General features: G+C 49.0%; 1 protein-coding gene across 2 annotated transcripts in view; it reads left to right on the forward strand.

Moving 5' to 3' along the window:
- The first annotated feature begins 766 nt into the window (after positions 1 to 766).
- Positions 767 to 25,082, forward strand: part of LOC120944152 (serine/threonine-protein kinase 11-interacting protein-like) — a 55,528-nt gene continuing 31,212 nt past the window's right edge. Inside the window, exons 1-12 of one of the 2 annotated variants that reach the window (XM_040358065.1) lie at positions 767 to 947; positions 1,055 to 1,194; positions 10,483 to 10,553; positions 15,665 to 15,864; positions 16,965 to 17,039; positions 19,018 to 19,113; positions 19,845 to 19,952; positions 21,962 to 22,033; positions 22,539 to 22,668; positions 22,809 to 22,912; positions 23,424 to 23,510; positions 23,589 to 23,633. In XM_040358065.1, coding sequence (XP_040213999.1) covers positions 1,169 to 1,194; positions 10,483 to 10,553; positions 15,665 to 15,864; positions 16,965 to 17,039; positions 19,018 to 19,113; positions 19,845 to 19,952; positions 21,962 to 22,033; positions 22,539 to 22,668; positions 22,809 to 22,912; positions 23,424 to 23,510; positions 23,589 to 23,633 — 1,014 coding nt within the window. In that variant the 5' untranslated portion in view covers positions 767 to 947; positions 1,055 to 1,168. The remainder of the gene's footprint in view (positions 948 to 1,054; positions 1,195 to 10,482; positions 10,554 to 15,664; positions 15,865 to 16,964; positions 17,040 to 19,017; positions 19,114 to 19,844; positions 19,953 to 21,961; positions 22,034 to 22,538; positions 22,669 to 22,808; positions 22,913 to 23,423; positions 23,511 to 23,588; positions 23,634 to 25,082) is intronic. The other variant, XM_040358066.1, reaches the window with a different exon arrangement.

Consider the following 25,082-nt stretch of genomic DNA (forward strand, 5'->3'; position numbering starts at 1 on the left):
CAAGGGTGGCGCCATCCGAATGGAACTTCCCCTTTATACTGCCGTTGTTTGTGTTGTACGTCACCGCGCTTTGCTAGAGCATTTTTTTTTCACGATCGTGTGGAGGCAAGGACGTTTTAATGATCGGGTTGAAAAAAACGTTGTTTTTTCTGGACCATTAAAAACTTAATTTTTTAGAACCTGAAAAACTATCGTGTGTACGCGGCATTACAGCTAGCGAAAACCCAAAATTCAATATCTCACTTCCTGTTCTTCTGTCTGTAACTAAACACAGTAATGCAAGGCTTTCTTCCTGGTGGGAGAGGGCGAGCAGGAGTGTCAGGACGCCCACTAACACATAGCTCCTTTCTCTATCTGCAAAGTAGATAGCGTCCTGACTTGCCTGCTCGCCCCCTCCCCCCTCAAGAGGCTTTCTTCACACCAGCTTTGCATTACGGGGTGTAGTTACAGACAGAAGAACAGGAAGTGAGGATTTCTCAGAAGAAATAAGGACATTTAAAAGCAAAATGGAAGGATGAGGTAAGTGAAGGATGAGGTTCCTTTACAACCCCTTTACATCAGCATCTCCATAAAGCTGCACAGCAGAGGGAAGCATGAAGGAAAATTGTACAATAAAAATGTTTATTGTATGGCCAGCCTAACAGTTGCAGGATACAAATCAACCTCCAGTCCTCCAATTCATTGCTACCTGATCCTCACAGTCATCTCTGTGGTATTTATCAGCGCCTCTCTGTCTCCTCCTCTTGCTCTCTGGTAACTGAGAGGCGGAAGTAATGCCTTGTGGCTTCACTCCCCTCCACTAGACTTGGGACCCGGAAGTGGGGAGTGCTGGCAAACATACACTGACCCAGTGGGCTGCCCAGTAGCTTAGGGGGGAAGGGAAAGAAATTAGAGAAACAGGAAGCAGCAGGTGACCCGAGTGGGAGCTGGACAACTTGTGGCACTGGGTAAGGTATTGTAAGCTCCATGTCTGTGTTTTTCTGTGCTTTATGGCTTGTCTCTGTGTTACTGAAACTGAAACCATAGTCCTGTGTTGTCATGTGATCCATCACAGGACTGCTCAGGAGCGTTCATGGCATGGGATTGATCTGCATGTTTGTGTTCACATATTCCTGGCCTGAGCTGGGGGAGGACTGGGAGTCTAATGGCATCACAGCAATAAATCCAAATGTTGTCTGTAAATCCAGAAACAAGGTGAGTGAGGGGGCGCTGGGATCGGCTGAGATGGGGGGGCGCTGGGATCGGGTGAGCTGAGGGGGCGCTGGGATCGGGTGAGATGAGGTGGCGCTGGGATCGGGTGAGCTGAGGGGACGCTGCGATCGGGTGAGCTGAGGGGACGCTGGGATCGGGTGAGCTGAGGGGACGCTGGGATCGGGTGAGTTGAGGGGACGCTGGGATCGGGTGAGCTGAGGGGACGCTGGGATCGGGTGAGTTGAGGGGACGCTGGGATCGGGTGAGTTGAGGGGACGCTGGGATCGGGTGAGATGAGGGGGCGCTGGGATCGGGTGAGATGAGGGGGCGCTGGGATCGGGTGAGATGAGGGGGCGCTGGGATCGGGTGAGATGAGGGGGCGCTGGGATCGGGTGAGATGAGGGGGCGCTGGGATCGGGTGAGATGAGGGGGCGCTGGGATCGGGTGAGATGAGGGGGCGCTGGGATCGGGTGAGATGAGGGGGCGCTGGGATCGGGTGAGATGAGGGGGCGCTGGGATCGGGTGAGATGAGGGGGCGCTGGGATCGGGTGAGATGAGGGGGCGCTGGGATCGGGTGAGATGAGGGGACGCTGGGATCGGGTGAGATGAGGGGACGCTGGGATCGGGTGAGCTGAGGGGACGCTGGGATCGGGTGAGCTGAGGGGACGCTGGGATCGGGTGAGCTGAGGGGACGCTGGGATCGGGTGAGCTGAGGGGACGCTGGGATCGGGTGAGTTGAGGGGACGCTGGGATCGGGTGAGTTGAGGGGACGCTGGGATCGGGTGAGTTGAGGGGACGCTGGGATCGGGTGAGCTGAGGGGACGCTGGGATCGGGTGAGCTGAGGGGACGCTGGGATCGGGTGAGTTGAGGGGACGCTGGGATCGGGTGAGTTGAGGGGACGCTGGGATCGGGTGAGTTGAGGGGACGCTGGGATCGGGTGAGATGAGGGGGCGCTGGGATCGGGTGAGATGAGGGGGCGCTGGGATCGGGTGAGATGAGGGGGCGCTGGGATCGGGTGAGATGAGGGGGCGCTGGGATCGGGTGAGATGAGGGGGCGCTGGGATCGGGTGAGATGAGGGGACGCTGGGATCGGGTGAGATGAGGGGGACGCTGGGATCGGGTGAGATGAGGGGGGCGCTGGGCTCGGGTGAGATGAGGGGACGATGGGCTCGGGTGAGATGAGGGGGGATCGGGTGAGATGAGGGGACGCTGGGATCGGGTGAGATGAGGGGACGCTGGGATCGGGTGAGATGAGGGGGACGCTGGGATCGGGTGAGATGAGGGGGACGCTGGGATCGGGTGAGATGAGGGGGACGCTGGGATCGGGTGAGATGAGGGGGACGCTGGGATCGGGTGAGATGAGGGGGGCGCTGGGATCGGGTGAGATGAGGGGGTGCTGAGATGAGGGGCGCTGGGATCGGGTGAGATGAGGGGGACGCTGGGATCGGGTGAGATGAGGGGGTGCTGAGATGAGGGGGCGATGGGATCGGGTGAGATGAGGGGGCGCTGGGACCGGATGAGATGAGGGGGTGGTGAGATGAGGGGGCGCTGGGATCGGGTGAGGAGGGGGCGCTGGGATCGGGTGAGATGAGGGGGTGCTGAGATGAGGGGGCGCTGGGGTCGGGTGAGATGAGGGGGGCGCTGGGGTCGGGTGAGATGAGGGGGGCGCTGGGGTCGGGTGAGAAGAGGGGGGCGCTGGGGTCGGGTGAGAAGAGGGGGGCGCTGGGGTCGGGTGAGAAGAGGGGGGCGCTGGGGTCGGGTGAGAAGAGGGGGGCGCTGGGGTCGGCTGAGAAGAGGGGGGCGCTGGGGTCGGCTGAGAAGAGGGGGGCGCTGGGGTCGGCTGAGAAGAGGGGGGCGCTGGGGTCGGCTGAGAAGAGGGGGGCGCTGGGGTCGGCTGAGAAGAGGGGGGCGCTGGGGTCGGCTGAGAAGAGGGGGGCGCTGGGGTCGGCTGAGAAGAGGGGGGCGCTGGGGTCGGCTGAGAAGAGGGGGGCGCTGGGGTCGGCTGAGAAGAGGGGGGCGCTGGGGTCGGCTGAGAAGAGGGGGGCGCTGGGGTCGGCTGAGAAGAGGGGGGCGCTGGGGTCGGCTGAGAAGAGGGGGGCGCTGGGGTCGGCTGAGAAGAGGGGGGCGCTGGGGTCGGCTGAGAAGAGGGGGGCGCTGGGGTCGGCTGAGAAGAGGGGGGCGCTGGGGTCGGGTGAGAAGAGGGGGGCGCTGGGGTCGGCTGAGAAGAGGGGGGCGCTGGGGTCGGCTGAGAAGAGGGGGGCGCGGGGGGCGGCTGAGAAGAGGGGGGCGCTGGGGTCGGCTGAGAAGAGGGGGGCGCTGGGGTCGGCTGAGAAGAGGGGGGCGCTGGGGTCGGCTGAGAAGAGGGGGGCGCTGGGGTCGGCTGAGAAGAGGGGGGCGCTGGGATCGGCTGAGATGGGGGGGGCGCTGGGATCGGCTGAGATGAGGGGGGCGCTGGGATCGGCTGAGATGAGGGGGGCGCCGGGATCGGGTGAGATGAGGGGGCGCCGGGATCGGGTGAGATGAGGGGGCGCCGGGATCGGGTGAGATGAGGGGGCGCCGGGATCGGGTGAGAGGAGGGGGCGCCGGGATCGGTTGAGAGGAGGGGGCGCCGGGATCGGTTGAGAGGAGGGGGCGCCGGGATCGGTTGAGAGGAGGGGGCGCCGGGATCGGTTGAGAGGAGGGGGCGCCGGGATCGGTTGAGAGGAGGGGGCGCCGGGATCGGTTGAGAGGAGGGGGCGCCGGGATCGGTTGAGATGAGGGGGCGCCGGGATCGGGTGAGAAGAGGGGGCGCCGGGATCGGGTGAGAAGAGGGGGCGCCGGGATCGGGTGAGAAGAGGGGGTTCCGGGATCGGGTGAGATGAGGGGGTGCCGGGATCGGGTGAGATGAGGGGGTGCCGGGATCGGGTGAGATGAGGGGGTGCCGGGATCGGGTGAGATGAGGGGGTGCCGGGATCGGGTGAGATGAGGGGGCGTCGGGATCGGGTGAGATGAGGGGGCGCCGGGATCGGGTGAGATGAGGGGGCGCCGGGATCGGGTGAGATGAGGGGGCGCCCGGATCGGGTGAGAGGTGGGGGCGCCGGGATCGGGTGAGAGGAGGGGGTGCTGGGATCACCTGAGACTCTCATGTGCAAAGTTTGTATTATTTTTATATTGCAATGACCTCTGTAGTGCTGTACAGAGTAATATGTAAGCACTGGGGGGTAATCTGTATTTTCCAATAACAAGGAGAATTAACATGTCCTGTGAGTGCCGAGTCTGGAGAACTATTGTTGTGACTGCTCCTTCTGACGCCAGCGATGGGGGGGCAGTACTCCTGATGCTGGCGCCAGCGATGGGGGGGGCAGTACTCCTGATGCTGGCGCCAGCGATGGGGGGGCAGTACTCCTGATGCTGGCGCCAGCGATGGGGGGGCAGTACTCCTGATGCTGGCGCCAGCGATGGGGGGGCAGTACTCCTGATGCTGGCGCCAGCGATGGGGGGGCAGTACTCCTGATGCTGGCGCCAGCGATGGGGGGGCAGTACTCCTTCTGTCACCAGCAATCGGGGGGAACTACTCCTGATGCTGGCGCCAGCGATGGGGGGCAGTACTCCTGATGCTGGCGCCAGCAATGGGGGCACTACTCCTTCTGTCGCCAGCAATGGGGGGCACTACTCCTGATGCTGGCGCCAACGATGGGGGGCAGTACTCCTGATGCTGGCGCCAGCAATGGGGGCACTACTCCTTCTGTCGCCAGCAATGGGGGGCACTACTCCTGATGCTGGCGCCAGCGATGGGGGGCAGTACTCCTGATGCTGGCGCCAGCAATGGGGGCACTACTCCTTCTGTCGCCAGCGATGGGGGGGCTCTACTCCTGATGCTGGCGCCAGCGATGGACAGAATACCCGGAGGAGATATATAATGACACATTTTACAGGTACATAATATGTGGACAGGTATAGAAATATCCAAATTAAGAGAGCAAGCTCTATAAATATGGCAGAATTGTATTGGGTTCCTTAAGTTTGTGATGGGCCCATAAAAGGTTTGATCCTCAAAGTTTTGAGCCGGTTGTGGAGGTGATCTGAGTTCATTGTCGGAGAAGCTCGTCTTCTTTCTAAAGCTAGTTGATCCCTCAGCACTTCCTTGGATAAATGAGGTGTTTGCCAAGGGAGGCAAAGTTCTGTTTTTCTGCATTTTTTTTTTAATGAGTTGGTGTTAAAAAAACAGAGCCCGTTGTTATCTGTGTGATGAAGCTTTGTGTGCTTCCTAATCAACAAACTCGGTGACATTTCGAGAAGTAAGCTGACCCCCGACCATAGATGTCTATGGTGTATGCAGAGGGAGTCGGAGGGAGGATAGTGTTGGAGAGATTGTCTAGCCGCCGTCTGTACCCAGTGACCTCCTCTTCTCTAAAGCCGGTGTCCTGTCAATGGCTCCGTTCTGCGCATGCACAGTTCCGTCCAGGCATTTTTCGATAAGGGGCATTTCTCGACAGGACACCGGCCATAGACCATTCAAATCTTTTATGATTTATGATTTCTTGGCCATGTTTCAGAGAATATGAATGATAACACAAAAACATTTCTTTCACTCATGATTAGTGTTTGGCTGAAGCCATTTGTTATCAATCAACTGTGTTTATTATTATTTTTTTTATATCATAATCGCAACAGAAACTACCCAAATTACCCTGATCAAAAGTTTACATATCCTGGCCTGATAACGTGCACACAAGTTGACACACAAGGTTTTGAATGGCTATTAAAGGTAACCATCCTCACCTGTGATCTGTTTGCTTGTAATTAGTGTTTGTGTATAAAAGGTCAATGAGTTGACAGACCCTTGCATCTTTCCTCCAGTGCTGCACTGACGTTTCTGGATTCTGAGTCATGGGGAAAGCAGAAGAATTGTTAAAGGATCTGCGGGAAAAGGTAGTTGAACTGTATAGAACAGGAAAGGAATATAAAAAGATATCCAAGGAATTGAGAAGGCCAATCAGCAGTGTTCAAACTCTGATCAAGAAATGTAAAATGAGGGGTTCTGTGGAAACCAAACCACGGTCAGGTAGACCAACTAAAATTTTAGCCACAACTTCCAGGAAAATTGTTCGGGATGCACAGAAAAACCCACAAATATCTTCAGGTGAAATACAGGACTCTCTGAAAACATGTGGTGTGGGTGTTTCAAGATGCACAATAAGGAGGCACTTGAAGAAAGATGGGCTGCATGGTCGAGTCGCCAGAAGAAAGTCATTACTACACAAATGCCACAAAGTATCCCGCTTACAATACACCAAACAGCACAGAGACAAGACTCCAAACCTTCTGCCACAAAGTCATTTGTAGTGATGAGACCAAAATTGAGCTCTTTGGCCACAACCACAAACGCTACATTTGGAGAGTCAACAAGGCCTATGATGAAAGGTCCACCATCCCTACTGTGAAACACGGAGGTGGAGCGCTGATGTTTTGGGGATGCGTGAGCTACATAGACACAGGAAATTTGGTCAATTCTGATGGCAAGATGAATGCAGAATGTTATCAAATACTGGAAGAACATTTCATTCATCAGCCAGGAAGCTGCACATGGTACGTACTTGGACATTCCAACATGGCAATGATCCAAAACACAAGGCCAAGTCCACCTGTCATTGGCTACAGCAGAATAAAGTGAAGGTTCTGGAGTGGCCATCTCAGTCTCCTGACCTCAATATCATTGAGCCCCTCTGGGGAAATCTCAAACGTGCCGTTCATGGAAGACAGCCCAAGAATTTACAGGAACTGGAGGATTTTTTGCCAAGAGGAATGGGCAGCTTTACCATCTGAGAAGATAAAGAGCCTCATCCACAAAAGACTTCAAGCTGTCATTGATGTTAAAGGGGGCAATACACGGTATTAAGAACTGGGGTATGTAAACTTTTGATCGGAGTCATTTGGGTAGTTTCTGTTGTGATTATGATTTAAAAAAAGCAAATACAGCTGAACACATGGCTTCAGCCAAACACTAACCATGAGTGAAAGAAATGTTTTTGTGTTATCATTCATATTTTCTGAAAAATGGCCAAGAAATCATAAATTCTGCCAGGGTATGTAAACTTATGAGCACCGCTGTATGAGCAGGCTGAATGTACCCAGGTTGATCGATCATTCCCATCAGTAGCACAGGCCTGTGTTGCCCAACACAATCCCAATGCAAGAACAAGGCAATTTGCCTCAAATGGTAAGGTCACCATTTCATGAAAAATAAAAGGTCAACTAAGACCCCTTTCACACTGGGGCTTCGGCCGCATTTGTGGTAAAGCGCCGCTCATTCTAGTGGCGCTTTACAGCTGTTTAAAGTGGAGGTTCACCCTAAAACAATTATATACCATTACATCCAGCATACTTCCGACATCTACAGTATGCTGTTTTTTTTTTTTTTTGCCGTACATACTGTTTTTTATTGTTATTTTCCCCCCGGCTTCCGGGTTCTGGCTCCAGCGGGAGTGGGTGTTCCTATTCAGATGTTAGATGATTGACATCTGGTGAAAAACTTCCCCTGGCGCAGAAGGCGCGTCACCAGTTTTCCGTAAGTAGCCGACCTGCGAGTCGGCTCTAAACGGCGCTATACCGCCGTGTAGAGCTGACTGCGCAGGCGCCATATAGAGCCGACTTGAGTTCGGAAAACTTGTGACGCACCTTATGCGCCAGGGGAAGTTTTTCACCAGATGTCGATCATCTAACCTCTGAATAGGAACTTCCACGGGAGCGAGAACCCGGAAGCCGGGGGGAAAATAACAATAAAACGGTATGTACGGCAAAAAAAAAGCATACTGTAGATGTCGGAAGTATGCTGGATGTAATGGTATATAGATGTGTTTTATGGTGAACCTCCGCTTTAAGCAGTGCTTTTAGGCCAAAGGGGTTAAACTCCTGTGTTGCGGCGCTTTCTAATCGCATTTCATGCGCTGCCCATTCATTCCAATGGGCAGGGCATTTTGGGAGCACTAAATACAGCGCTCCCAACCCACTTCTTGCATGACTTTTTGGAACGACCCGTAAGCGCACCGCCCGAGTGTGAAAAGTCAGACTTGAATGAATAGTCCGCGGCAGGTCTTCTTCCTCCTCGCGGTGTCTTCTGGAGAATGGGGCACGCTGCCTTCTGGGAACTGTGTGTATCCCAGAAAGCAGCCGCCCATTCACAAAAGCGGCGCGAGACTCACGCATGCGCAGTAGGAAACGGACAGTGACGCCGCAAGGCTCCACTGTCTGTTTCCCTCAGTAAGTATGGTGGCGCCAGGAGCTGCCAGGATCGAGGGATCGGCCTCGTGGGGGGGTTGTGGGGCGACATCGTGGGTGCCTAGGACAGTTAAAGGGTCACTAAAGGAATTTTTTTTTTTTAGCTAAATTGCTTCCTTTACCTTACTGCAGTCCTGCTTTCATGTCCTCATTGCTCGTTTTTGCTCTAATCCTTCTCTGATCTCCACACTTCCTGGTTGTCTGTTTCCTGATGAAAAAAGTCATGGGAGCTTTCTCTCTGTGGTCACTAATCAAGGAGGTGTGATTACTGTGTGTCTAAAACCCCACAGCACCAATCCGTTTCGTTTTCCAAACCATCACTGCCCTGTATTGGCTCTGTGCAGCAGAGAAGCAGGAAACATGCAAAACTGAAACTGCAGGTACATTATATGATTGATTTTTATCTATTTTTAATCATTTTTAAAAGGAATCAGTTAACTATTATGTCTCTATACCCTGTAAACAGTCATTTCAGCAAACAACAATTTTTCCTTTACAACTCCTTTTAAGTGTCCTTATTAAAAGTCAGCAGCTACAGTGTTTAGAATCTTTAATATTTGCAAACAAAATGAAGATTTGCTATTTAGAATAATAAGCTGTCAGGTAAGTAAAACGGCGATATCGGAACCGATTTAATTATACGGTTTGTAATGTACATAAGTTTAATCAACAATGGGATAAAGAAGTATTCCTGAACTTTTGTTGTATCTCACGGTTACTGTGAAATTGTGTGAATGCAGTCAGTGCATGTTATCTCAGCTTGGATTCAATAAATTAGTTTACCAATTTTTTTTTTTTTTATATTGCAGAATATACACCCTCATGCTACATAACTAAGCTCCACTGCATGCTGAATAAACTAAATTATTAATGTAAATATGAAACTATCTTTCGATTTGTCTTTTACTCCAAAAATATTTTATTAACATAAATTTGATAAAAAAAAATCCCCCAAAAAATGTGTGTGTGTGGTGTTTTTTTTTTTTAATCATTGATTTATATCCACCCTGGATCTCGGTGTACCATCCTTGCTTTGATAGGTAGATTTGCTTGGCAGAGGCCTGTAACCTTTTTTTAGTCAGTTACATGTAAAATGATCTCACTGCTCAGTAAAATCAGAACAAGCACTTCCATATAAGGCTGTTGGATGCATACATGAGTAGGGTTGTCCCGAGACCAGTATCAGTATCGGGACCGATACTGAGCATTTGCGGGAGTACTTGTACTCCCGCAAATGCCCCCGATGCTAGATCCGATACTAAAGCCGCCGAATACCGCAACGCCGCCTAGTTAATCAGCGTGCGGGGAACATTACAGCTTTCATTTGAATAGCTGTCTGTTCTGTGCCGCGTATAGACACTCCCCCTTGCTCGGGATTGGACGGGTGATCTGTCTATCAAGGTGCAGATCACCCGTCCATTCCCGAGCAAGGGGGAGTGTCTATACGCGGCGCGGCGGGGAACACACAGCTATTCAAATGAAAGCTGTAATGTTCCCCGCACGCTGATTAACTAGGTGGCGGCATCTAGGTATGGGGAGACATGGCTGCATACGTGGGAGGACATGGCTGCATACGTGGGAGGACATGGCTGCATACGTGGATGGACATGGCTGCATACGTGGATGGACATGGCTGCATATATGTGGGGGGGACATGGCTGCATATATGTGGGGGGGGACATGGCTGCATATATGTGGGGGGGACATGGCTGCATATATGTGGGGGGGACATGGCTGCATATATGTGGGGGGGACATGGCTGCATATATGTGGGGGGGACATGGCTGCATATATGTGGGGGGGACATGGCTGCATCTGTGGGGGGACATGGTTGCATCTGTGGGGGGACATGGCTGCATTTGGGGACACATTTAAAAAAAGTATCGGTATTCGGTATCGGCGAGTACTTGAAAAAAAGTATCGGTACTTGTACTCGGTCCTAAAAAAGTGGTATCGGGACAACCCTATACATGAGTATATGAAGAAAGCGTTTTCCATTGTGAATCCTAATTCTGTTCTTTGCTCATTTCCAGCTTCCGCTCAATGAGGACTGAGGATTTAGAGTCAATGGTTCAAGCTCTTGCTCATATTCTGCAGGACCATGGTGAGTACGAGCGTTCCCTGTGCCTAAGGACCCAGTATGGTATCTAAACATAGATTATACTAGTAAAGGATTCCAGCTCCGGACCATCGACAAAAGTACTTTCCGCTCTTGGATCAATCGTTCTTCTATAGCTGCTGGCACCAAATACCTGGTACTTCAGAGTGGAAGTAGCACATGGGCCCCCTTCTATGATGGCACTTGTGTCTAGTCAATAGGCTCAAGCACTATGACGCGACAGAAGGGTGCCGTCCCAGCTCCCACCAAGCACTGATACCATGGTATTGAGATGGGGGGGAAGAAGCAGAGGGTGAGCATTATGAAGCGGGGTGGTTTTAAAGCCCAGTGCCAGACTCCCTTGTTTTTGCTGGTAATTTCCTTTTGGGTTTCTTACATACACACGCTGCAAAACTAACATCCACTACACTGCTGCCCACTGCAGTTTAGCCTTTCTGCCACTAGATGCCCTCAGGCATCTTCTGGGTTGAATGACGAGGCCTATATACCAAGAGTGCAGGGTGTCATGAACCTACCTCCCAATGTAAGGATGCAGAGTGGAGCCGACATCCTTACATCAGCACTACTCCTCCGCATCAGCAGAGGCTTGAACCCATTAATAAGTGTCTCCCCACCATGGCAACCTTATGGAGATTTTTAAGGATAAAAGTTTCTCGCCATTCCACAAGCGAGCGCAATTTTGCAAGCGTGCCATGTTGGCTATTAATTTACTCGGCATAACACCTTTCACAATCTAAAAATAAATTGGGCTAACTTTACTGTTGTGTTTTTTTTTCAAAAAAGTGTATTTTTTTTTCAAATATGGTGTGACAAAGTATTGGAATGACCGCCATTTTATTCTCTAGGGCATGGGTCTTCAAACTACGGCCCTCCAGGTGTTCAGGAACTACAATTCCCATCATGCCTAGTCATGTCTCTGAATGTCAGAGCTTTACAATGCCTCATGGGAAGCAACAGCTGGAGGGCCGTAGTTTGAGGATCCCTGCTCTAGTTTGTTAGAAAAAATAAAAACCGCAGAGGTGATCAAATACCATCAAAAGAAAGCTCTATTTGTGGGGAAAAAAGGACGCCAATTTTGTTTGGGAGCCACTTCGCACGACCGTGCAATTGTCAGTTAAAGCGACGCAGTGCCGAATCGCAAAAACTGGCCGGGTCCTTTACCTGCCTAAAGGTTCCTCCCAATGACCCCCAGCAATGGGACACCATTCCTCCCAATGACCCCCCAACAATGGCACACCATTTCTGCCAATGACCCCCCAACAATGGCACACCATTTCTGCCAATGACCCCCCAACAATGGCACACCATTTCTGCCAATGACCCCCCAACAATGGCACACCATTTCTGCCAATGACCCCCAAACAATGGGACACCATTCTTCCCAATGACCCCCCCCCCCAACAATGGGACACCATTCCTCCCAATGACCCCCCCCCCCCAACAATGGGACACCATTCCTCCCATTGACTCCCAACAATGGGACACCATTCCTCCCATTGACTCCCAACAATGGGACACCATTCCTCCCAATGACTCCCAACAATGGGACACCATTCCTCCCAATGACTCCCAACAATGGGACACCATTCCTCCCAATGACTCCCAACAATGGGACACCATTCCTCCCAATGACTCCCAACAATGGGACACCATTCCTCCCAATGACTCCCAACAATGGGACACCATTCCTCCCAATGACTCCCAACAATGGGACACCATTCCTCCCAATGACTCCCAACAATGGGACACCATTCCTCCCAATGACTCCCAACAATGGGACACCATTCCTCCCAATGACTCCCAACAATGGGACACCATTCCTCCCAATGACTCCCAACAATGGGACACCATTCCTCCCAATGACTCCCAACAATGGGACACCATTCCTCCCAATGACTCCCAACAATGGGACACCATTCCTCCCAATGACTCCCAACAATGGGACACCATTCCTCCCAATGACTCCCAACAATGGGACACCATTCCTCCCAATGACTCCCAACAATGGGACACCATTCCTCCCAATGACTCCCAACAATGGGACACCATTCCTCCCAATGACTCCCAACAATGGGACACCATTCCTCCCAATGACTCCCAACAATGGGACACCATTCCTCCCAATGACTCCCAACAATGGGACACCATTCCTCCCAATGACTCCCAACAATGGGACACCATTCCTCCCAATGACTCCCAACAATGGGACACCATTCCTCCCAATGACTCCCAACAATGGGACACCATTCCTCCCAATGACTCCCAACAATGGGACACCATTCCTCCCAATGACTCCCAACAATGGGACACCATTCCTCCCAATGACTCCCAACAATGGGACACCATTCCTCCCAATGACTCCCAACAATGGGACACCATTCCTCCCAATGACTCCCAACAATGGGACACCATTCCTCCCAATGACTCCCAACAATGGGACACCATTCCTCCCAATGACTCCCAACAATGGGACACCATTCCTCCCAATGACTCCCAACAATGGGACACCATTCCTCCCAATGACTCCCAACAATGGGACACCATTCCTCCCAATGACTCCCAACAATGGGACACCATTCCTCCCAATGACTCCCAACAATGGGACACCATTCCTCCCAATGACTCCCAACAATGGGACACCATTCCTCCCAATGACTCCCAACAATGGGACACCATTCCTCCCAATGACTCCCAACAATGGGACACCATTCCTCCCAATGACTCCCAACAATGGGACACCATTCCTCCCAATGACTCCCAACAATGGGACACCATTCCTCCCAATGACTCCCAACAATGGGACACCATTCCTCCCAATGACTCCCAACAATGGGACACCATTCCTCCCAATGACTCCCAACAATGGGACACCATTCCTCCCAATGACTCCCAACAATGGGACACCATTCCTCCCAATGACTCCCAACAATGGGACACCATTCCTCCCAATGACTCCCAACAATGGGACACCATTCCTCCCAATGACTCCCAACAATGGGACACCATTCCTCCCAATGACTCCCAACAATGGGACACCATTCCTCCCAATGACTCCCAACAATGGGACACCATTCCTCCCAATGACTCCCAACAATGGGACACCATTCCTCCCAATGACTCCCAACAATGGGACACCATTCCTCCCAATGACTCCCAACAATGGGACACCATTCCTCCCAATGACTCCCAACAATGGGACACCATTCCTCCCAATGACTCCCAACAATGGGACACCATTCCTCCCAATGACTCCCAACAATGGGACACCATTCCTCCCAATGACTCCCAACAATGGGACACCATTCCTCCCAATGACTCCCAACAATGGGACACCATTCCTCCCAATGACTCCCAACAATGGGACACCATTCCTCCCAATGACTCCCAACAATGGGACACCATTCCTCCCAATGACTCCCAACAATGGGACACCATTCCTCCCAATGACTCCCAACAATGGGACACCATTCCTCCCAATGACTCCCAACAATGGGACACCATTCCTCCCAATGACTCCCAACAATGGGACACCATTCCTCCCAATGACTCCCAACAATGGGACACCATTCCTCCCAATGACTCCCAACAATGGGACACCATTCCTCCCAATGACTCCCAACAATGGGACACCATTCCTCCCAATGACTCCCAACAATGGGACACCATTCCTCCCAATGACTCCCAACAATGGGACACCATTCCTCCCAATGACTCCCAACAATGGGACACCATTCCTCCCAATGACTCCCAACAATGGGACACCATTCCTCCCAATGACTCCCAACAATGGGACACCATTCCTCCCAATGACTCCCAACAATGGGACACCATTCCTCCCAATGACTCCCAACAATGGGACACCATTCCTCCCAATGACTCCCAACAATGGGACACCATTCCTCCCAATGACTCCCAACAATGGGACACCATTCCTCCCAATGACTCCCAACAATGGGACACCATTCCTCCCAATGACTCCCAACAATGGGACACCATTCCTCCCAATGACTCCCAACAATGGGACACCATTCCTCCCAATGACTCCCAACAATGGGACACCATTCCTCCCAATGACTCCCAACAATGGGACACCATTCCTCCCAATGACTCCCAACAATGGGACACCATTCCTCCCAATGACTCCCAACAATGGGACACCATTCCTCCCAATGACTCCCAACAATGGGACACCATTCCTCCCAATGACTCCCAACAATGGGACACCATTCCTCCCAATGACTCCCAACAATGGGACACCATTCCACCCAATGACTCCCAACAATGGGACACCATTCCTCCCAATGACTCCCAACAATGGGACACCATTCCTCCCAATGACTCCCAACAATGGGACACCATTCCTCCCAATGACTCCCAACAATGGGACACCATTCCTCCCAATGACTCCCAACAATGGGACACCATTCCTCCCAATGACTCCCAACAATGGGACACCATTCCTCCCAATGACTCCCAACAATGGGACACCATTCCTCCCAATGACTCCCAACAATGGGACACCATTCCTCCCAATGACTCCCAACAATGGGACACCATTCCTCCCAATGACTCCCAACAATGGGACACCATTCCTCCCAATGACTCCCAACAATGGGACACCATTCCTCCCAATGACTCCCAACAATGGGACACCATTCCTCCCAATGACTCCCAACAATGGGACACCATTCCTCCCAATGACCCCCCAACAATGGGACACCATTCCTCCCAATGACCCCCCAACAATGGGACACCATTCCTCCCAACGACCCCCCTAAAGTCTGAAGGACAGTAAACTGGTCCTTTGTTTAGAAAGTGTGGAGACTCCTGGGCTAGAGGATATTGGGAATCCTCCAGCCAGGCAATAAGGCAATTTGTATTGACTTGTAACTTCTAATGCACGGTGTGCAGTGAAGTGTCAGTACAAGAGAGGAGCTTAAACAACTGTGCCAAGACTGAAGGGAAGGTCTGAGGTTGGCTTTAGTAGAATAATTCCTATAGGTGGGTGTGGGTTACTTCCCCTTACACTGATTGGTTGTTGGGTACATGGTGCAGTGCTGTGCTGAAGATCTGATATCATCTGTTTTTTGTTTCAGGGGACGGTGTGCTGGACGGGAGCCACAGCCTGACCCTTCTCACCCCAAGCCTGCAAGTTGTCACCCGCCTGTTTGAGCAGCTCTTCCCACGGGGCCCAGGATCCGGGTTCCAGGCACTTCCGGCCCACCCTACGGATAGCGGTGCCGTTCTGGGCTCACAGTTTGTGCTCGATCTCGTGCAGAAAACGCCAGGTCTGAAGGTAAAAACATGGTTCACTTAAAAAAATATATATATCTGTCTATAAAAAAGTACAGGAAAATACTTCATATCCTTGAGAGAGGTGTTCTGTAGTTCAGCACTATGGGAGGCTTTCCTTTCTTCTGGTTTTATCCCCTGGTTTTGTTCCACATTGACTTTAATCGCATGCAATACCGCATGTGGCCAGAGTTGGGGGGCGCCAGAGAGCCTCGGAAACGCAGGGAAAGGCCCGAGGACAGCTCGGCAAACCTCGAAAAGGCTTGGGAACGGTGTATTTCTGAGTCTTTCCGAGCATTTCCATATGACTTTGGTGCCCCCCCCCCCACCTCAGGCCAAACGTGGTACTGCACACCGCTGTGGCTTGAATCCTGCTCGTGTTGTGAGACAACACTTGCAAACTGATTTAAAGGATTTAAAAAAAAGTTTCTCGTCTTTTAAAAATGCTTGTTAACCGCTTTACTCGTGTGTCCACACATCTGATGTTGCAGTCCCAAAATCCCCGCTGTTCTCCCTCTTCATTCTGCAGGGCTTCTGGGACAGGTCAGGGCACTTCTGATTGGTCAGTGCCAGCCGATCTGATCCGTTCCGTAAGTTCTAGAGAATGAAGAGATTGGCGATTTTTTTTAAATCACTGACCGCTCATCACCCACAGGAGGCAAGTACAGCCAAGACCGGAGGGGTATACAGAGTTATTTCTGTAAGCCTAGGTTCACACTCGTGCGATGCAGAAACTGCATGCGATTCGCGCAGGAGTCACACCGCATTACATTTTGTATGGCTGAAATCGCATCCGCACCAAAATGGTGCAGAACCTTCCCACCCATGCAATGCTATTCTGGCAATCGCACTGCGTTTTGTGATCTGTTTCCAGGTGTCGTTAAGATAACATTGACACCCGCAGCAGACCACGTGAACACCTTGTGATTGCAATTCGATGCGGAAAACGCACAGGATTCGCTGCGTTTCCCACATCGTATAAGTGTGATTTTTTTTTTTTCTTGGTGCGCTTAACCACTTAAGAATGTGTTTTATTCCTGTTGCATGCCAGTGGAAATGATTTGTGAATTATTTTTTGTTTATTTTTTTTATTTTTCCTTCCAGCTTATCCACCCTGCAGAATGTCCCCAACAGTGTGATGTGAATATTTTTCCATTTAAGTCCTTAAAATGTTTAGAGGTGAGTGTTTCCTATGATCATTCCTTCATCCTTCCAAAGAAAACCAGAAAAACTAGATTTCTATTTGCAGGATTTTGCAATGCATTCATGTTGGTAAAATATATACGTTTCTCAGAAATGGTTGAAAATCACCAATTTCAGTTAAAGCCGAATTCCAGCCTCAACCTAACTAGTCTTTTTTTATATATATATATATATATATATATATATATATATATATATATATATATATATATATATATATATATATATATATATATATATATATATATATATATATATATATATATATATATATATATATATATATATATATATATATATAGTCGCCTATGCTGACTAACCTGTGTAAAAAATATGTATATACCTATTTTCAGCCAGCTCTGGTTACATGATCCGGCTCCCTTGTGTCAACCAGCGAGAGCTTGAGGGGGGGGTTTGGGGAAATCACCGACAAAGGATGGACCACAGAGAGCCTATTGCCCTGTACACACGATAGGTTAGTCTGATGAAAACGGTCTGATGGATTTTTCCATCAGTTATCCGATGAAGCTGACTGATGGTCAGTCGCGCCTACACACCATCCGTTAAAAAAAACGATCGTGTCAGAACGCGGTGACGTAAAACACGACGACGTGCTGAAAAAAACTAAGTTCAATGCTTCCGAGCATGCGTCGACTTGATTCTGAGCATGTGTGGATTTTTAACCGATGGACGTACCCACAGACGATCGTTTTTTTTTTTCTCTTGTTTATCCATCAGATAATTTTAAAACAAGTTCCTATTTTCTTAACCTATGGATAAATAACTGATGTGGCCCACACACGATCGGTTTGGTCTGATGAAAACGATCCATCAGACTAACCTATCGTGTGTACGCAGCATTAGTCACCACTCCTAGGCATTCCAGCCATTGCCGAGAGCTGACATAGGATCATGCACTAATTAATAAATATAAATATTTATTTTATATAAATAAAATATTAGAGTGTGTGTGTGTGTGTGTGTGTGTGTGTGTGTGTGTGTGTGTGTGTATTTTAATAAAAAAAAATTGTTTCTTTCTTTTCTTTTACTTTTTCTTTTCCTTTTTCTTTTCTTCTTTCTTTCTTTTTCTTTTTCTCTTTCTTTCTTTCTTTCTTTCTTTCTTTCTTTCTTTCTTTCTTTCTTTCTTTCTTTCTTTCTTTCTTTCTTTCTTTCTTTCTTTCCAGGTCAGAATGCCACCCTTACAGGTTGCTAAAAAGAGCATTGGTATCATTCGGTTGGCTCTGCCAAATGTCACTTACCCTGAAACTATGCAGGCACTATCCGATTGTAGGCCGATCGGGCACAGCTCAAGGAGCCCTCAGGAACCCCTGGGAAACCCCTAGGATTACAAAGAACCCCGGTTGAGAATAGCTGAGCTGAATATATACCGTATTTATCAGCATATACTGCGCACTTTGTTCCCCTTAAAATTAGGGGAAAATCGTGGGTGCGCGATATACGCCGATCCCCGCTGTCTCTGTGTCAAAAGTACATGGCAGCCTAGAGCCGAGTCGAGCGTACTGCGCACTCGGCTAGGATCGGCCCCGCCCGCAGCCATGCGAGAGGAGCCGAACACACATGAAATCCGCCTCCTCTCGATCTCGGCGCCAAGTTCAAAAATAAACACCCTGCCATCACCCCCGGGCAAGGTGCGGATGGACTCGCAGACAGACACGCTGGATGGAGGCCGCGCAAGGCCGCCGATGGACGACAGACATGGCCGCCGATGGACGCAGGGCAAAAATGTAAGTTTTCTTTTTTTTCCTTAAACTACCTTTCTAAGGTTTGGGGTGCGCGTTATACGCCGGCGCGCGGTATACCCTGATAAATACGGTAATCACATTTCTTTTTGCCCAGAGATGAGCTTTAAAGGGAACTTATCAAGATAAAAAATGTAGGAGCCGCTGAGCTTGATTGTCATTAGCCAAGTGCTGATTATTATCTCATATTGCAGGTAAGATGTCTCCCCCCACACTGCCTGAGGGGGCTGCGAGGGGTTTACTCACAGCTGGAGGTACTCATCTTCTCAGAATGTGTCACCAGCATAGAGGTAAGTGGGGGGCACACTGTCTCTGGGATAAATTTAAATATACGTGCAAGTCTGATTTTAGCATCCATAGATCCATATGTATAGTAAAATATCAATTTAAAGCCTGTGAAATTAATAAATTCATACTTAATACTATCATTGTAAGGATTAACCCCATTCAGTTACCAAAATTATATTTTCTCTTCTAGTAGTCCTTTAAGATATCTAAACCAAGCTTTTATTTTATTTTTTGTCATTGGCTCCTAAATCATTTGCTCTTACTATGTGCTCGACATTTCTTTCATTACTATATTCTTAAATGGTGAATACCTGGTTGATCCTGTAGTTTCTTTCAACTTATTCAGAGTGGCAATGCTGTTCCAACCAATTCTCCATCTTTAGCATTGCCACTCTCTCTACACATGCTCCTGTTTTCCCCTGGTCTGATTCTGAGTGTTATATGAAAGAACACATCCCTGGCATCCCTTTAGATGTGCATATTCCCCCCCTGTGGGTCACTGAGTAGTGCAAACATTAACTGTGGGCAGAAAACTGAGATGGAGAGAGCTACATAGCGCAGGTTTCCATATATGCTCGCTGACCCTGTTAGATGACCTCTGAATTAGAATAAGCCAAATGGACTTTCTGTTTTTAGCACTGATGCAGTGTTTCCTTGATGGTGTTTCTTACATTGATTGCTTCCCAGAATTTACTCTTTAATACATATTGTGTATCTTTGTATCACTTGGCAGGAGGTAATCTCTTCCTGTGGTGGGGATCTGAGTTCAGCCCTACCCTGGTTGGAACTGCACACGCTCAACTTAAGCAACAACAACATCCACAGCCTGGACCAGTCCCTGGTGAGTACTCCAATACTGGGCATGGCTATTAAAAGAGTGTTCCATCAAAATGTATGAGCTGGAGAAGGTTGTGGAGACGCAGGTGCTGTATTCACAAAGCACTTGCCTCCTAAGTTACAGCGGCGTAGCGTAAATGGGCCAGCCTAAGCGCGCCCAATTCAAATGAGGATGAGGGGGGCGTGTTTTATGTAAATTACTCGTGACCCGACGTGATTGACGTTTTTTACGAACGGCGCATGCGCCGTCCGTGGACATATCCCAGTGTGCAAGGACGTATTGGTTTCGACGTGAACGTAAATTACGTCCAGCCCCATTCACGGACGACTTACGCAAACAACGTACATTTTTCAAATTTCGAAGCGGGAACGGCGGCCATACTTAACATTGACTAGGCCAGCTATTTGTTCGACTAACTTTACGCCGGGAATTGCCTTACGTAAACGACGTATCTTTACTGCGATGGGCGCACGTATGTTCGTGAATCGGCGTATCTCGCTGATTTACGCATTCTAGGTGTAAATCAGCGTTCACGCCCCTAGCGGCCGGTGGAACTAGACAGCTAAGATACGACGGCGCAGGCCGTCGTATCTTAGCTAGCTTTAAGTGTATCTCAGTTTGAGAATACACTTAAACATACAACGGCTTAGATTCCGAGTTACGACGGCGTATCTAATGATACGCCGGCGTAACTCTTTGTGAATCTAGCTATTAAAATTTAGAAGCTGTAGTTGGGCTTTAAAGGGGTTATAAACCTTCTGTGATGCAGCAGCCCCCCTTTTACTTGCCTGAACCCGGTCTTTCCAGTGAGATGAAAAGGAATCCTGGACTAGAAAAATTGTGCTTAAAAATCCACCTTCTTTTTAAGCAAAATGTTTGTCATTGTTCACCAGCTATGAATAAGCATCTCGTGATCTGAAACGCGTTAGCCACCTTTATCTTGTTGTTCACCTTCATTGTGACTGTACAATTTTGGATTATTTTTGATTGATTTTATCCAATAAAGACGTCATTGAACAAAGTGCGCCGTCCAGGATTCTTTTTCATCTCGTGCACCTGTGCAGACAGCACCTGTCGGTTTCAGTAGGGTGGGAGCGTTCTTAAGGGATCAGCAGCTTTCAGAGGGGTATTATTTCCCAGTCTAACAGAGAAAGTTTCCCAAGTGGGGTTTTTAGGCAGCTAATGTGACGAGTTAGATGCAATTTGTGAAAATAGTATTTATTCACATGTATCAAAGAGGGACTGGGGGGGTATAAATAGGATATGAGTTGTAACATTACAAAGGACATTAAAAATTCACATAATATTTACAGTACACAACAAATGATGTATACAGCTAGATACAATAAACATTGCATATATAGACAAAAAACTGACGCGTTTCAACCATAATGGTCTTCTTCAGAGGTATTTAGGTTGTGACTGAAAGAAAATTGCAAAAAATTATATTAAACATATTCGCATATTTTAATCCACCCTAATCTCCATATGTGTAGAGACACCTTTAATTTGCAAAAGGGGTGGGGGTGGAGGAAGGAAAACATTGCAGTATATAGGTGATATAAGAAAGATTGATTAAAATCAATCATTACCAGTAAAAGAGTACAAAAAAGCGTCTTGATGAAGCTTTGCTGTCGCATCCAAGGAGGTCCGGCCGTCCTCCCAAGGATCGCTCCAACCCTGGGGCTCCCACGCGAACGACCAATGGTCTTTCCGGTGACGGGGACGAGCACACCAGGACTCGGCCCCGCCCTCCAATGACCCGGGGCCGGGTCCTGCTGTCTGTGTCAATAGATGCAGCAGGACACGGGAGTGGCTCTCCAATGGGGCACTCGGGAAGAGGAGGAGCGCCGCTGACGGACCCCAGAAGACCAACAACACAGAGGAGGTAAGTATGACATGTTTGTTTTTTTTTTGTTTGTTTTTTAAAAAACTAAGATATCCTTTTAACTCTTAATTTTGTCTATCCTTCGTGTAATGGATTTCTTATAACACTATGTTCTTTTATTTAGGAATTGTTGAACATCCTTCGGTCTTTAAACTTAAGTCGCAATTTCATCAAAGACTGCGGCCCACATTTAAAGGTACGGCATGTCACCCTTTTTCTGCAAAGTTTTAAGAGGTTGGTTTATCTGAATTGCAATCGGCTAGAAATAAGTGTTGAGAAACCCACAAATGTGGCAAATTCTTTGAACTAGCTTGAGGTCCGTGTCTGCTCTGCATAGGCGAAGTGGACACAGACCTGTCATCCGCCTGCTCAGCGGAGATCAGGGGACGGACATGCTGAGGGAGTCGGCCCATGTGAAAGAGCTCTTCCTAAAGGAATGTTACCACCAAAATCCCCAAGAGATCTAGTGATGAACCTTGGCACCCCAGATGTTTTGGAACTACTTTTCCAGTGATGCTCATGCACTTTGCTGTGTAGGTGAGCAACGAGCATTATGGGAAATGTAGTTCCAAAACATCTGGGGTGCCAAGGATCGCCATCACTGATCTAGAACAAGCCAAGCTAATGGTTTAACTTGCCATTGTTTATCAATATCACTTTTGGATGGCTAGAAAAGTTTAACACGTCTTCTTGGGTTCTAGATTCTGTCTGAGCTCCAGGAACTGAATCTGGGGTATAATTTACTGGAGTCCATCCCGGAACTCAGCTTACAGTCCAGTGTACAGCTCCACACCCTTATCCTAAGTCACAACAGGCTGTCCAGTACCAGAGGTCAGTCTCTATCTATGTGTGTGAAGAGTGTGTGTGTGTGTGGCGCGTGTGTGTAGAGTGAGTGTGTGTAGAGTGTGTGCGTAGAGTGTGTGATAAAGGCACATTCATGAAAGTTCTCTGATTTGTGTTTCCATACACAGGACTGGAACATCTCTCAAACCTTCAGCATTTAAACCTGTCCTATAACTTGCTGGCCCATCCCGTACAGCTCACTTGTTTAACTCGCCTCCATAACCTAAAAGAGGTAAGATGGATACACTTGCATTGAGCGGGTTGTTTTTTGAATATGACTTGTTACCTTTACAACCCCTTTAATGTGTAAACCAAAAAATTGTTCCCCTAAATACCTTCCATTACCTTAGTGCAGTCCTCCTTCACTTACCTCATCCTTCCATTTTGCTTTTAAATGTCCTTATTTCTTCTGAGAAATCCTCACTTCCTGTTCTTCTGTCTGTAACTCCACACAGTAATGCAAGGCTTTCTCCCTGGTGTGGAGTGTCGTGCTCGGCGCTCGCCCCCTCCCTTGGACTACCGGAGAGTCAGGACGCCCACTAACACACAGCTCCTTTCTCTATCTGCAACGTAGAGGGCGTCCTGACTCTCCCGTAGTCCAAGGGAGGGGTGAGCACGACACGCCACACCAGGGAGAAAGCCTCGCATTACTGTGTGGAGTTAGACAAACTGCAGAGATGGTACAACCAGAAATGGATAAAGGCACAAAACTCCTCGCTGACTGTGTTTTGTTTGCTTTGCAGCTCCACCTGAAGGGAAACCCGCTGTGCTACGTCCCAGAGCATCGAGCGCTGATCGCCCAACACCTATCCCATAAAGCCTTTGACAAGGTGAGTGATGGAGAATGCTGCTAGTGGGGTTGTGGATAGAAAACTTCTTGTACTTAATAATTTTTTTGGTCTTGTCAGGTTTTACTGGATGGGGAGCAGATAACCATATTGGAGATAGCAATGGTGAGTCTTGAACATTTTGTTATAATATGTAATTAAACCTAAAATTTTAGGTTGCCCGAGCCATACGATAATGTTCTCCAGGCTTGTAGCCAATTCCTAATTTCTTTGGAAAAATCTGTCTGATGTTCTGAGTGCTTCTGAGTTCTTCTGAGTGCTTCTAACCTCAGAGCTCCTGGCAGTGCTAATAAACTGGCTGGTTGGTTCCTGTGCAAGATATCTCTGTGGATACGGAGATGGGGGGGGGACTAAAGAATTTTTATGTCTTCCATAATATTGGCCGTGACATTTCTAGAGTTTTTGATTATTTGATCTAGTGATCATAGTTCCAAATACTTTTATTATTGGTGGGTTGAGGCTGGAGACAATTATAGTTGTTTTTAACCACTTAAGACCCGGACCCTTAGGCAGGTAAAGGATCCGGACAGTTTTTGCGATTCGGCACTGCGTCGCTTTAACTGACTATTGCGCGGTCGTGCGACGTGGCTCCCAAACAAAATTGGCGTCATTTTTTCCCCACAAATAAAGCTTTATTTTTTCTATAATAAATATCCCCCAAAAATATATAAAACATATTTTTTTCTCTCAGTTTAGGCCGATACGTATTCTTCTACCTATTTTTGGTAAAAAAAATCGCAATAAGCGTTTATCAATTGGTTTGCGCAAAATTTATAACGTTTACAAAATAGGCGATAGTTTTATTGCATTTTTATTATATATTTTTTTTTTTTACTATAAATGGCGGCGATCAGCGATTTTTTTCGTGACTGCGACTTCGGACAATTTTGACAAATTTTTGGGACCATTGTCATTTTCACAAAAAAAAATGCATTAAAAATGCATTGTTTACTGTGAAAATGACAATTGCAGTTTGGGAGTTAACCACAGGGGGGCGCTTAAGGGGTTAAGTGTGACCTCCATCTGTGTTTCCAACTGTAGGGGGGCGGGGCTGGACGTGTGACGTCACTGATCGTGTTTCCCTATAACAGGGAACACACGATCGATGACAGCGCCACAGTGAAGAACGGGGAAGCTGTGTTTACACACAGCTCTCCCCGTTCTTCAGCTCTGAGGACCGATCGCGGGACTCCAGCGGCTATCGGGTCTCGCGGCCGCAGAGGTTCGGACCGGGTCGCGGGCGCGCGCCCGCGACCCACGGCTGGGCACTTAAAAAGGACGTACCTGTACGTACATGTGCCCAGCCGTGCCATTCTGCCGACGTATATCTGCAGGAGGCGGTCCTTTTAAATGGTTAAATGTTTTTAACCATTGATGAACTTGCAGATCTAGTCTAATGCCTGCGTACACACGACCGTTATTCATGTCATGGGAAAAAAACACAATTTTTCTCGGCATGATTCCTCTCAAGCCGGCCTTGCATACACACGATCGTGATAAAAAATGCTCTAGCAAAGCGCGGTGACGTACAACACGTACGACGGCACTATAAAG

Source organism: Rana temporaria, chromosome 6 (genome assembly GCF_905171775.1).
Source record: "Rana temporaria chromosome 6, aRanTem1.1, whole genome shotgun sequence".
Classification (NCBI taxonomy): domain Eukaryota; kingdom Metazoa; phylum Chordata; class Amphibia; order Anura; family Ranidae; genus Rana; species Rana temporaria.